The 15,435-nt window shown below is 24.5% G+C and overlaps 3 protein-coding genes across 3 annotated transcripts; 2 read left to right on the top strand and 1 right to left on the bottom strand.

Moving 5' to 3' along the window:
* Positions 1-135: 135 nt before the first annotated feature.
* Positions 136-3,261, top strand: MKS88_005537 (bromodomain protein 2; the record flags this gene model as incomplete). The annotated part of the gene is made up of 1 exon (XM_067218809.1): positions 136-3,261. One exon carries the CDS (start codon positions 136-138, stop codon positions 3,259-3,261), a length of 3,126 nt encoding a protein of 1,041 aa, XP_067070747.1.
* Positions 3,262-5,069: 1,808 nt separating this feature from the next.
* MKS88_005536 (succinate dehydrogenase [ubiquinone] iron-sulfur subunit) lies at positions 5,070-6,023 on the bottom strand (the record flags this gene model as incomplete). The annotated part of the gene is made up of 1 exon (XM_067218807.1): positions 5,070-6,023. The coding sequence occupies one exon, from the start codon at positions 6,021-6,023 to the stop codon at positions 5,070-5,072; it is 954 nt and encodes a 317-aa protein (XP_067070746.1).
* A 4,261-nt stretch (positions 6,024-10,284) lies between these two features.
* On the top strand, positions 10,285-14,286 carry MKS88_005535 (eukaryotic translation initiation factor 3 subunit A; the record flags this gene model as incomplete). Its single annotated transcript, XM_067218806.1, has 1 exon — positions 10,285-14,286. One exon carries the CDS (start codon positions 10,285-10,287, stop codon positions 14,284-14,286), a length of 4,002 nt encoding a protein of 1,333 aa, XP_067070745.1.
* Positions 14,287-15,435: the final 1,149 nt, after the last annotated feature.

Raw genomic sequence — 15,435 nt, 5'->3', positions numbered from 1 at the left:
ATAATTATGTTATTATAAAATAAAAAAAAAAAAATCAAGTGAAACGATAATAATTGTCGTAACAAAAAGAAGGGAAGGAGAACAAAACGGGTTTCAAAACGACAGAATAATAGCAGTATTAGTAATATAAATAAGATGAATTCAAATAATGATGAAATGAGCAATTTTCGTAATGTTAGTAACAATAATAATGATATGAATAATAATATATTTGATCCACATAGGAATAATAATGACATTAATAATATAAATAATGACTGCGTCAAAAATAATAATATGAATTACAGCTCTCTTTCAAATGAAAATACTATTGACGATAATGGATATGACATAAACTATTTTAATGATGACGATAATGATAACAACGACTGTAATCATAACAATGATAGTAATCATAGCATTGATAATAATAACAATACCAATGAAAAAGGTAACAGTATTGGCAGTGATGGTAACAACAAATGCCATTGTGTAAGTCACAACTTAAATGATGGCATCCATTTTAACAGAATAAATAATGCAAGTGATAACTGCAGTTATAATGATAATAATAATAACAGTAATACAAATAGTAACACTAATAGTAATAGTAACAGTAATCAAACAAGTAACAATATATTTTTAAATTGTGAAGAAGAAAACATAACAAAAAGTAATGTAAAGAATGCATTTTTTAATAATGTAGATGATGTAAGAAGCTTCGAAAGAGGTATATTATATTTAACAGAAGATGAGTTAACTTATATATCGAATGCAATGAATTTATTAGGATTTCGATTTTATGAAATAAACTGCGAAAAATCGAAATCCGAAAAAAGAAATACGTTCACAGCCATATCGAAAAGACACCTAAATGAAATTAAAAATTTACGTTGTTCTTTATCAAATAATATATATGATGCAGGAAAGAGAAAGTCAAAGAAATCTTTTGACAAATTTTATTCTAAAGAAGAATGGAGTGCTATTACTAAAGAAAATAATAATGATAAGCAAAAAGAGACCAATAAAAAAAAAATAATAAACAATAATAATGAAGATGAAAAATCAACTCTTCTTGTAAAAGGTGATAGGAGAAACACTATAAATGAAAAAAATAATAACAATGTTAGTAATTCTACTCATAGTACCCTTGACCTAAGAGGGAATAATAGACAGGGTAGTAGCAGTTCATTATTAGCTAACTCAAAATATCATGAAAATGAAAAAATTCAACAAAATAAAAGTAATTTAACTAGAAAAGGTGGAATTAGTAAAAATGAAGTAGATAATAGTAATAATAAAAACAGTAATAGTAATGTTAACAAGAATTCACATGGTACTTTAACAAATGCTGGAAAGGGGAAAATGTCAAGATATAACAGTAGTAGTACTTGTAATAATAATAATAATAATAATAAAAAAGGAGCACCCGGGGCAGGAGGTGGAAAGGAGATGTTAAAAAAAAGACAAAGAAATAGTAGTAACTTTCATGAAGATAGCACAGTTGAAGAATATGAACAACACAAAAGAACATATAAAAAAAGAGTTTATAAAACAAGGAATCTATGGAAAAATAATTGTTTTAAGATATTACATAAGTTAAAAAAAAAAGAATATTGTTGCTGGTTTTTAGAACCAGTAAACCCAGAATTAGATGGAATACCAAATTATTTTAATATAATAAAAAATCCAATGGATTTTCAAACAATCGAAAATAAATTATTAAATAATAAATATAATAATCCTTTTGAATGGCAACAGGATGTTAGACAAATTTTTTTTAATGCTTTTACTTATCACAAAGTCAAAAATTGTGTTTGGAATGATGCCTATAAATTAGCTAAAGAATTTGATAGGTTAGTAAAACAAAATTCCAAAATGGAAAGTCTTCTTTCCGAGTTCACAAAAAACACGAATTCTGTATATTTAGATATGAATAAATATAATGAAATATTATCGAATAATTATGATTATGATGATAACATTAGTAGAAGCAGGAATAGTAGTAGCAGTTATAGTAGCAATAGCAGTGATAATATTAGTTCAGATAATAATAATAATAAAAGGAATAACACTACAAATAGTAGAAGTAATTATCACCCTGCTAAAAGAAGGAATAATAATAATATGGTCAAGACAGGAGCAGGTGGTGGTAGTGGATTTATGAATAGTAATGTGAATACATCTTCTAGCAATATTGTATATCCTATACATAATAAAAAAGGAGATAAATTATATAATACAAATAAACAGACATCAAATGTTTCTTCGAAAAATACTCATGAAAAGTTTATAAATAATAAAAAGGATAATTTCTCTAATTTAATTAAGAATAATAGTAATAACAACAATAATAGTAATAATTCTATAGAATTCGAACCACCTAGTATTGGTACTATACCCGAACCACCGGGAATACAGAAAATAGGAATTAATGATAAAGGATTAAATAATTATCAAGTTAATTTACTTTTTAAAAATTTAAGAAGATTAGCTCCGAATCAAAGAAGAGCCGCGCTTGAAATAATACAAGATGACTTGGGTATATTAGCAGAAAATCATATGTTTGATAAATTTTTCACTTTTGATACTGATTTATTATCTATAGAAAAACAGAAAAGAATATTTTTATACATTAACCATATGGGTAGAATTAATTTAGAACAGTATAAAGCTTCTTTAATATCTTCTGAACAAATTCCTAATTGCAATATTGCAAAAGGAAAAATACCCATGAAGAATATTAACAACAACAAAAATTACATGAATAATAATAATAATAATGATCATTATGATAAACGAAGAGCTAATAGATATATATCATCGTCATCTAATTCTTCCGATTCATCATCGTCAAATTCGTCTGACTCATCTACCTTTTCAACATCAAGTGATGACGACAGTGATACAGATAGCGATTCTGATATGGATTCAGATTCCTATGATAAAAAAAAGGTAAAAAGGCAGTTACCAAGTGATAAAAAAAAAGAAATGGCAAATAATTTTTTAGATAATAGAAGAAAATCGTTACCACAGTACAAACCAGTAGATGAAAATAAAAAAAATTTAGAAATTAGAGAAGATGTTATGGGGATGCATGCAGATTTTTTAGCATCTATGGACACACCAAAAAATCCCCAAAAAAATCGTAAAAACTCAGGCTCTGCTTGGCCTGAGTGGAAAGGACAAGTTATTCAACAAGCCATTTTGACTCAACATCAGACAAATGTTCCTATAAACAAAAAGGAACTAATAGCTGAGGGTTATGACGCAAAAATATAGAGAGCAAAATAAATTATGGCGAATTATAGAACACATAAATAAAAAAAAAATAAGTTTATAACCTAGTTTAAGGGGGGTAAGGTTCCCATAACTTGTGTAATGATATATGCACTTGGAAGAATTATTATACATAATATATTTATGTATATATAATTATGTAATAAATTACATATTGAACACTTAATATAGATATCAAATAAATAGCTTGCAATTGTTAATATTTTAAGAGAGATGCTTCTCTAGAATATGTGAAAATTTTAAATTTTACTTGAGTACCAAAAAAAGTTTGACAAAGTAAAAAACTAACCTCTAAATGTAAGAAATATTAAGTAGTATAATGATGTATTAAAGAGAGTAAAAAAATTATTTAAAAAAAAAAAAAAAAAAAAAAAAAACCCAAAACCAACATCAATACGTGTAAATTTGTAAAACCCGTTTTACAACTTAGCTAATTCCTTTTGTCGACCAGTTATTATTATATAATAATTGTCGCGTAAATATATAATTTTTAGTGTTGCATGTACACATATATATATATATATATATATTAGATGAATATGTGTACGTACGAGCACAAATCATCTTTTAGTAGTTTTATTAAACAAGAGAAAAATGCATTTTTTAATTTTATATTTTACTTTTTTTTTTTTTTTTTTAAATATATGTTTAAAATAAAAATAACATTTAATAAAAAAAAGGAAGTTTAACAAATCTAGAGTATAATTGTTATACATACATACATACATACACATATATATATATATATATATATATATATATATATATATATTTATTTATTTATTTATTTTTGAGACCTTTTTTGTTATTCACACTATATATTTTATTATATTATTATGCCTGTATTTATATTCAGAATAAATCAAAACTGCATACTTTTTGGTTTATAAAAATCAGAAATTAATATATATTATTTTCTCTTTTTTGCTTTTTAAATAACGAATGTTATACGTACCATATATATGTAAACAAATAATTGCATAAAAATGTATTTATGTATATATATATTTATTTATTTATGTTTTATATATATATTTTTCTTTTATCCCTGCTTTTACTAGTACTAGGAAAAGGGGAATTAAATAATGAAATAACATAATAACCTAAAATATTAATAAAATTTTGGGAAGAATGAAAAATCGTTCTGCCCAATATATATGTTGTTACATTTAAAATCCGTGGAACAGTTGAAATTACACTTTATGCATTATGCCGCTTTAACATATAAAATAAATGTTATGAAAGCAATAAAATATATATGTACAGTATATAATATATCATTTATTCAATGGATATAAACTCAGATGTCTTTTTTTGGTTTATTTAACAAAAGGTAAAAGCGCTATGTAGTTTTAATAGATTAAAAAGTAAAATAACAAAATGTAATAAAACTAATAATTGGTACAATAAAAACAAAAAAAATAAAATGGAATAAAACGAAGGAATAACTAAATAGAAGTTTTAAAAAAAAAAAAAAAAATGTATTAAACAGTGTAACACAAAAATGGATTATACAAATGAGAGAATACGCAATAAACTTGTATGTAAACACTTGTAATAAATGGGGAAATGATAAAAAGGCAAAACGAAATTTTATGAATTATGTTTATTATACATAATAAAAAATCAACACTCACGTATAAGGAACTTAACATACACGTAAAAAAAAAAAAAAAAATGTATTACTACTAATTCAAAATTTTACATTATTATATAAATGACTTAGCAGAAAGATCTTTTTTATTCGTTTCTTTTTTTTTGGTTTCTTCGATTATTTCATTTATTCCCGACTAACTGGTTTTTCCCATTTTCTCCCTCACATAAATGGAGTGTGATTTTATATTTTCCTCCGAAAATTTTTGCTGAACTAATTCCTTCATATTTCTTATGGCTTTGGCTGGGTCTAAGCCTTTAGGACAACATAATGAACAGTTCATAATTCCATGACACCTATACAATTTCATTGTATCATTAACTTCCATTAAACGTTCATCTGTGTATTCATCTCTACTATCGACAATCCATCGATAAGCTTGCATTAATGTAGCAGGTCCTAAATAATATTCGGGATTCCACCAATACGATGGGCATGAAGTAGAACAAGAAGCACACATAATACATTCATATAAACCATCTAATTTCTTTCTATCTTCAATAGACTGATAAAATTCTTTTTGTCCCTTTTCTTTTTTCGTTTTTCTTTTTAACCATGGATCAATAGATTTATACTGATTGTAAAAATTAGTTAAATCTGGCACTAAATCCTTCATAATGTATAAGTTTGGTAAGGGATGTATTTCTGTAACCTCTTTTTTGTTTTTATTTACTTCTGTTAAGCAAGCTAATCCATTTTTTCCATTAATGTTCATAGCACAACTACCACATATACCTTCTCGACAACTCCTCCTAAAAGACAAAGTAGAATCTATTTCATCTTTTATTTTTATTAATACGTCTAAAACCATTGGCCCACAATTATCGATATCTACTTCAAACGTTTGCATTTTTGGTCTCTTATTATTACTTTGAGGATTATATCTAAATATGGAAAATTTTTTTAGCTGATTTTGTTCCTTATTTTTCGTTGTTTGTTCTGACTCATTCTTTAATGATTCATTATTAATTATAGACTCATTAATTAATGGGGACTTTACACTTGAAAAAAACCCTACTTTATTATATAAATACCATGATTTGTAATGTAATACGTTCATAGTAAATCTCAACTCATTTTTTTTTACCATTTTTTTTTTTTTTTTTCATTTAAAAAGGCTTAAATCTTTAAATGCACATATATACAAAAAAGCGCATAATACTTTTACAAATACATATACATATATATATATATATATGTACATTCGTATGTGAGAATATAAATTCAGTACTCATAAATTTTGTAATTTTTTTTTTCCTTATCAGTAATATTTTTACGAAAATAAATAATTTTTAACTAAAAAAAAAAGGTGTACGAAAAACAGAAAAAAGTTTAATTACTTCCATAATACAGTTTGCTTAAACTAAAAGGACTGGCGTTGTAAAAAGGGAGTAATTAAATAAATTATTGTAAAAACAAAAATATATATACATATATATGTATAAATATTTGTGTATATGTAGGTATTTACTTATATACGTAAATATACTTAAGTGTCTGCAAATTGGAGATTTATATTGTTTAAAATATAATACATTACAGAAAAAATAATATTGACAAAAAAAAATTTATTATTTACTGAATGTTTACTGCTCAAAATGTTTTCTCACTTTTAGGATATTATATCACTTCAAATTTGAAATTTATATATTTATACATGTGTATATTTTTTTTGTGTGTTTTTTTTTCAGTGTTTTGTTTTTGGCTGTTATAAGTTTCTTTATGAAATTGTTTTAAAAGAGAAAAAAAAAAAAATCCTTCTTATGCATAAACATTTATAAATACTTGAGATATTCCCATTCATAAATAAGTCGTTTGAAATAACCACAGGAATATGAAAATATAAAATTTCATACACTTTAGCTAATTTTTCTTTTATATTTTACTTTTTGTCACTTATAATTACAGTCATTTTAAACATATGTACATATATTCTTATATATACTTAAACAAATAGGTAAGTATGCAGAAACTAGGAAATTGCAATTATTGTTTTTTTGCCATGCATAAATGTCTATATAAATATATATATATTATATAAATAATATGAATTAAATATACACATACATGCAAACTTTGATTTAATGCCACCATTTTTTTTTTTAAATATATTAGTAGTATTATTACGCAATTATGAAATAATTTATTTGTTCAAAGAATAAGAAAAAGGGAATAAAAGTTAAATATTTCCCTATTATTAATGTAATGTTTTCTCATTTTTATATAGCCAGAATGAGGAAGAAAATATAATTTCTTATTCTGTGAAATTACTTTTCTTTTAGTTATCTATGTACACAAATATCTCCCGCAATCCATTATAGCCACTGAACTGTTATATATATATTCATGAATATTATGTACAAATAGGTTTATTAAAATGTAGAAACAATTTATATTAACATTAACATATGAACAAAATCTTATTATTCAAACATTTTATTTGATGTATCAATTTTTACGTGCATTATGGGAAAAAAAAAAAAAAAGGTCATTATTTCTTTTCATTAGTTTTATTAGAAGTTATTTATAATTTATGTAAATAAGTCTATTTATATAAGCTGTATTTTTCATACTTATAAATGATTATTTATAATTATAATTATATGCTAATCAATGTATTAAATAAATTTATAATTTTAAAAAAGGTTCCTTTTTCATATTACAATTTTCTCTTGAATTCTGTGTTCTTTAATGTTTCCGACGTAAAAAGAAAAGAACGCCGTAACCTTAAGTTCACACGAGTTATAATTTATAGTTCTAACGTTTTCATCGTATTTATCGAAGTCTAAATAAAAACTACTAATTAAGATAAACAATCAAATTTTATTTATATTTTTATTATACATAAAAGAAGAATATACATTGTAATTTATTTTTAATTTACTACTTATATAGTATCAAACGGGAAAATATGGTGTGCATGCTTTTTTTTTTTTCTACATAAATTGTTTTAATAACAATTCATTAAATGAGTGAATAAAAACTATCAAAATATAATACTTTGATATGTTATATTTTATATTTTTTTTTTCTCTTTTTGAGGAAAACGGAAATTATTTACAGAAAGTACATTCAATTTGTGCAAAAAAAAAAAAAAAAAGATAAGAAAAACTATTCTTGTAAAAATGCATTATGAAAAAATTTAACCCCTGCAAAAACTAAATCCTACGAGGTGATTATCATCTATATTAAAAAAAAAAGAAAAGAAAAGAAACTACTAAAAATATGAAACAGCATATTCTATTTAACATTTCGTCATAATAATTTATTGTTTCTTATAATATTGTGTATAGAAAAATATACTTTGTACATTTTTATTAATAGTATAAAAAATATAGTTATATCACTACCGTCGCTTCGGTAATGATATATACATATATGCATACATACATATAATAGCATCTTTAAAAATAATTTTTTAATTGTAGTAAAATTTATATTTTATCTGAGTTATTTTTTTTATTTATTGACATTATTAAACCTCTAATTATTCATTTTAATTTTATCAAAATTTAAAAATGTTTCCATATATTAAAAAGATAAAGAATGGAGTAGCTTGGTGAAAACGGAATTATTGTTTATGGGGCTGTTATGCAGTACAACTTTTCGTAACGGTAAATAAAAAAAATGCGTATGCCTTAATATATCATTTTAAAATAATTCAATAATGCAGAGTAATACATTTTTAATGTGCACATACATATGTATATATATATATAAATATATATATATATATGTATAGTATAGTATAATTAAGATGTGCATATTTTTCAAAGCACTTTGAATAATTCTCAAATTTGTATGCATTCTCATAATAATGAAATTATTCAACTTGTGAGAAAGGTTACTGTGTATGTTATATATATATAATACAAATAAATTTAAATGTACATATGTGCGTATATATATATATGTATTATATAAGTATAAACGTAATATAAAAAAAGAATTAATATAAGAGTTTAACTTTTAATTTATCATCTATAAATGTGAATATAAAATAACATTTATATATGTAATATATACATATATGATATGTATATGTACATATCAATAATCTGATCGATTAGTATCATTTGCGATATGTACTTTTATTTAAAAAAACAAATTAAGTAAAAAAAAAACATAAAAATAAATAAATATATAAATAAATAAATAAAACAAAAAACACAAGTAAAAAATTACAGTAAACAGATTAATTTAAAAAAAAAAAAGAAGAAAAAACTTCATGCTTCATGTTACATTTATGTTTTATATGTATTTATCATTAATTAGTTTTTATTTCACCTCTGTAAATATTATTAAATTTATTTTTTTCCTTTTTATTCATACAAAATAATAAATATAATTTATATTTAAATATATACATGAGTGTATACTTATATATATGTACATATTTCTCATATAATAAATATACATTGTACATACATATTTTTCAATTGCCTTTATAAGTAAATATAGGAAGAAATTTAAAAATATAAACGAAATCAAACAGAAGATAAAGTGTTCACTTGTGATATATATATATATATATGTACATTTCAGTGTATAAGAGAAGGAAAAAATGTACATTTGTGAATAAGAAAATATTGTAACATTTTAAAAAACATGCTTCATAATAATAGCAGTATCCATCCCTGCATATGTTAGATACATGTGTTAATCTTATTTTCATTGTCATATATTTATATATATATATATATATATATATAACTGAAGATGTAGAGATAAATAATAAATGTGAAATTGTACTATGCTGAACAATACTAACACTTGAGTTTTTATCATTTTTTTTTCTTTTATAAAAAAAAAAAGGAAGTAATTTAGTATTTAAAGATATCTTAGAAAGAATGTACAACGGAATATATTTAGTTTGTGTGAATTCATCAAAGGATTTCCTTTATAATATATTGTATAAGAAAGTAATTCACTGTAAGAGCAAAAATGCATATATGTAAAAAATATATGTATATGTAAATAACCATTTATATGAATGTATTATATATACTGTATATCATCTTTAATGGCCCAGATCTTTTTTTTTTTCATTTATTTTATTTTTCGTGATATATATAAGGAACAACTTACATTTTTATTGATATAAAATAAAATTTGAAAAACGATAGCTGGGAAAATCATTACTGTACGTTGTTGTTGATTTTATTTTAATATGCATATATACGATTCTAACGTATATAATAATAAGGAAACGTATGTTAAAATATATATATATATACATATACACATGCACACATGTATTATATATATATTGAAAACAGAACTGTGGTTAATTTATAAAAATATATGTTCTTTTATTTTGGTGTAAAAGTTGAGTGTTCATATAGTAAAATATGCAAACGTTTCAAAAGCCAGAAAATGCTCTTAAGAGAGCAGAAGAGTTACAATTTATTGGGCAGAATGAAGATGCACTTCAAATACTTCATGCGGCCATTGGTCATAGAACATTTCGATTACAAGGATGGCATATATTACAAGAACAGATTATGTTAAGGTATATTGAATTTTGTTTATATTTAGAGAAATTGAGCTTAGTTAAAGATGGGTTACACCAATATAGAATTATTTGTCAGCATGGAAACATTGCTTCTTTGGGTAAAGTTATCACAGATTTTCGAGGTAAAGCAGAAGAAAAGGTTCGAATAGCTAAAGAAAATATGAATTTAAACAAAGAAAAAATAGAGAAAGAAGAAACTAATATAGATTTTACTGAGAAAATTTTAATGTCTTCTTTAGATATAGAATTATCAGGAAAATATGAAAGGAAATTACAAAATTCATTTAGGATTTGTATGGAAACGTACAAGATGATTTTAGAAATATTGAGGGCCACACCAAAATTAGAAAAGGCTTATCATGAAACAGCAAAAAAAGCATTAATATTTTGTAAGGAAAATAAAAGACTAACAGAATTTAAAAAATTAAGCGATTTACTAAGAAATCATTATAACTTAATATTAAAGGGAAAACATAAACCAGAATACCAGTCTCTACTTAAAATTGAGTATCATTTAGAGACAAAAATAATTCAATTAGAAGCAGCATGTGAACTAAATATGTGGAAAGAAGCATCAAACATTGCAGAGGATATTTATAATTTAAATATGCATGATTATTTTTATAAATCCATGAAGTCAAATATTATAGAACCTGAGTTAGCGATGATCGTGGAAAATATGCCCTCTAATAGTAAAAATGCAACTTCAGAAGAACAAGAACAGAAGAAGGAGGTCGATAATGAAAACGAAAAGGAAAAGAAAGCAGAAGGAAGTAATGAATTGAATAAGAGTGCTCAACAGCAAGGATCTTTGTCAAAAACACAGGAAGAAGGAGCAGCAGGAGCAGTAGGAGTAGTAGATGATTTGAACAAGGATACCAAAGGGGAAGATGAACAAATGAACGTGCAAGCAAATGAAAGTAGTGCTAATGCGAATTATGTATTAGCAAAATCAAAAGAAAACCTAAAAAATTGGGTTGCTATTTTTTATGAGAAGATGGCAGATATCTTGTTTGTTTATGAAAGTGAACTTTTTCATGGTTTAGCTTGGCTAAAATACTGCTTTCATATTTTGAATTATAAAAAAAGTGTAACAGAAAAAGAGAAGTCTTTTATTTGTACAAAAGCTGTTTTAGCAGTTTTATCCATTCCACTAATTGGAAATAAAAAAAAAAATGAAGATTATGCAAAAATATTTGAAGCACATAAAAAGATGTCTCAACTGTTAGGTCATACGAGTGTTCCTTTAAAAGAATCGTTAAAAAATGGTTTAAGAGTTAGAAATATTTTAAATTGTGCAGATGAAGATGTACAAAAATTATATTCTATAATAGAGAATCAGTTTACTCCATTAAGTTTATGTTTAGAATGTGAAGTTTTATTAAAAGAGTTGGAAAGTACAGAGCATAAATTATATATTAACAAAATTAAAGAAGTAATTTTTCATAAGCTAATTTTACAATTATCGAAAGTATATAGTTATATATCAATTGATTACTTCATTGAAAATATTTGTCCTGAACATTTTATTTCTTGGAATGATGCAGAAACAATGTTAGTAGATATGGCTTATCAAAAGGAATTAGAGATGCGAATCGATTTAACCAAAAGGGCTATTTATTTTGAGGATAAAGAAAATGTTAATAGCAGCATGTTAATTAAAGATTCACTTATGAACATGTATGTAGATCTTCAAGAGGGACTAAAGATGATAAATGAATGTATTACTATAGAGAATGAAGTAGAACACTTGAAAATGGGGTTACTAAGGTATGAAGAAGAATTTAATTTATTAGATAAGGGAAATAAGGATATTAATTATTCTACAGCAAATATTGAAGATATTATTGAAAATGAATCTTTTGATGACAACAAACCTATTGAAGATGAAAGGTTGTTAAAGAAGATATATGATAAAATAGATAAAGAACATCAAAAATTCCAATTATTAAGTGAAGAACATAATAAGAAGAGAAAAGAAATGTTAAGAAAACAAAAAGAACAAGAACAAGCACAACTAAAAATAAAGATGGAGAAAAAATTGTTAGAAGAAAAGTTAGAAAAAGAGAAAAAAGAAGAATTAGCCAAAAAAGGTGAAAAGTTAAGAATTAAGGAAGAAAAGACAAAGAAGAAATCAGAAGCAGCAGAACAAATGTTAAAGGAAATTAAAAAATTATGCACAAACAGTACAAGCAAAATTTTAATGAAAGGGAAATATATGGATGAAATCACTATTGAAGATATATTAAATGGCTATGTAGATTTTGAAGATATTGAAGAAGTGCAAGAAAAATTACGATTAAATGAAAGGAATGAAATTATTAAAATTAGAAAAATGGAATATAAAAAAGTTGATCATTACTTTAGGGCTTTAAGACAAGTAGAACTTAATCACATGAATAAATGGATAGCTTTAGTTTTCCAGGAAGATACTGAAATATTATTGCAAGAACAGAAGGCCGCTGAAGAAGAACAAAAAGCTGATTTTGAAGCTGCTCTTAGAGAAAAAGAAGAATACGTGAAATTTTCTAATGATATTGATGAATTTACGAAAAATGAAATGAAAGCTAGAATTATGGAATTTGAAAAAAATCTAAAGGCTCAAAAGGATCGTTTACACGATTTATTAAAAGAGGAAAAAATACAGAGAGCTAGGGATAGACGGGATCAACATTTAAGAAAGTTAAAAGCAGAAGAAGAAAGGAAAAGAGTAGAAGAGGAAGAAGAGCGATTATTAAAGGAAGAAATGGAAAGAAGAAAAAAAGAAGAAGCTCAAAAGAGAAAACTTGATGAAATTAGTAGAATTCAAAGAGAAAGAGATTTAGAAATAGAACAACAACTTTTAAGGAAAAGAGAAGAATTAAGAAATGGGGACAAACTATATAGAAAATCGTCCATCGATGATGACTTTACATGGAGAAGAGGTGAAAAAACAGGTTCACAATATGATGGTGATGGCTACAAGAGGTATGATGAAAATCGCGATGACTCATATAGAGATAGATCAGAAAGAAGGGACAGAAGAGATTGGGGAGGAAGAGATAGGGATAGAGATAGGGATAGAGAGAGGGACAGAGATAGGGATAGAGATAGGGACAGAGATAGGGATAGAGATAGGGACAGAGAACACAGAAGAGATAGGGACAGAGATAGAGATTACAAGAAGGATAGAGACAGAGATAGAGATAGAGACAGGGAATACAGGAGAGATAGAGACAAAGAAAGAGACAGAGATAGAGAACACAGGAGAGATAGAGACAAAGAAAGAGACAGAGATAGAGAACACAGAAGAGATAGAGACAAAGAAAGAGACAGAGACAAAGAAAGAGACAGAGATAGAGAATACAGAAAGGATAGAGAAAGAGACTTTAGAAAAAGTGAAAGGGATAAGGATGAGAAGAGTAGAGATGATAAAAATGAAAGGGACCATAATAATGATCTAGATGAAAAAGTAGATAAAGACGCGAAAACAAACGACAGAAATAGTAAAAGGGGTCAGGAAAAAAACAAAGTTAAAGAAGATATTATAAATAACAGTACTGAAGAAAAAAATCAAAGTGCTTGGAATGGAAAAGAAGAAGATTCAGATATCAAAAAAATCCAGGATATTAATAACGGAGATGATAATACTAGGAAAGATTCAGTAATAGAAAATGATATATATAAAAATGCCGTAGAAGAGAAACATAATCACACTAAAGATAATGAAGAAATGACAAATGGAAAAGAAATAATAGATAATGATCAAGAGAAAAAGGAAGAAGGTTCAGATGGAGGAGATTTTACTGTTTTTAAAAAGAAAAGAAAAAGTTTTCTAAAATACTTTATGAAAACTTAAAGCAAAAAATAATAACTCAAAAGGATGAAGTTGTTGTTCTGCTACATATGTAATATATATATATAACGAACTTCATGTATATATATGTTGTACAATACCATTAGAGTTTAATTTTTATACCTTCATTTAATATTGTTTGTCAATAATACGTACACCCCCCTCATATGTATGAAAAGGTTCGAATTAAAATATATATTTTAATGTATTTATAATATAATTTAAAATGTTACCACAGTTTATGTGATGCACCTTTTTATAATTAAAAATAAATACCTCCCCCCTTTCTTTAAGCTAAATAAAAGAACATGTACATAATAAAAGTATATTTACACATGCCAGCTGTTTCATAGACAAATGCTGTTGGGGTCAAAAAGTATATTTATTGAAAGTTTGAATATTTATTATATTTATATAAAATTGTATTTAATTTACTTTAAGAATTTATAAAATAAATAAGAGAACAAAATGATCAAGATATTAATAAAAAAAAAGAAAAATGTGTGTATGCATTTATATACATTAAGCATATTAGCAATGTTAACTTGTGTGAGTTTGCACGTGTTCCATTATTATTTTTTTTTTTTTTGCCAATCTTATTTAATGACAAAATAGAATTTTATGTTTCCACGCTTGAAAATGTACTTAGATATATATAAATATTTACATATATATATTATATCCTTTTTTAATATAATGCATAACGATTTAAAAATTAGATAAAAAGACCTTAAAAAAAAAAAAAAAATTAACCTTCATTAAAATATAAGCTGAAATTATCTTAAAAAGGAAAGAATATTTACATATATAACTTTTTTTAATTTCAAAGTTTTTACATTGCATGTTAGGCAATACAATGTAATAAATACATTAACTCTCGTGCTTTATCTTATTTTCTTTTTTCTTCAAACGTACTTAATACATTTTTTTCCCTTTTTTCTTTTTTTTTTTATTCTTTTTTTTGAAATAACACATAAACAAATTTCACTGTTTCAAAAAAAAAAAAAAAAATATTACATATATGAATACATAAGGATGTAAGAATTTTTTTATTTTTATATATTTTTATATTTATATTTTTCTTTAGAGAGAGTTTGAATGAACCAAGTATAAGTAATAATTTTTTTTTTTTTAACATTTTGCGAATAGTAG

Source organism: Plasmodium brasilianum, chromosome 14, assembly GCF_023973825.1.
Source record: "Plasmodium brasilianum strain Bolivian I chromosome 14, whole genome shotgun sequence".
NCBI lineage: Eukaryota > Apicomplexa > Aconoidasida > Haemosporida > Plasmodiidae > Plasmodium > Plasmodium brasilianum.
This window is presented reverse-complemented; position numbering and strand designations above follow the sequence as displayed.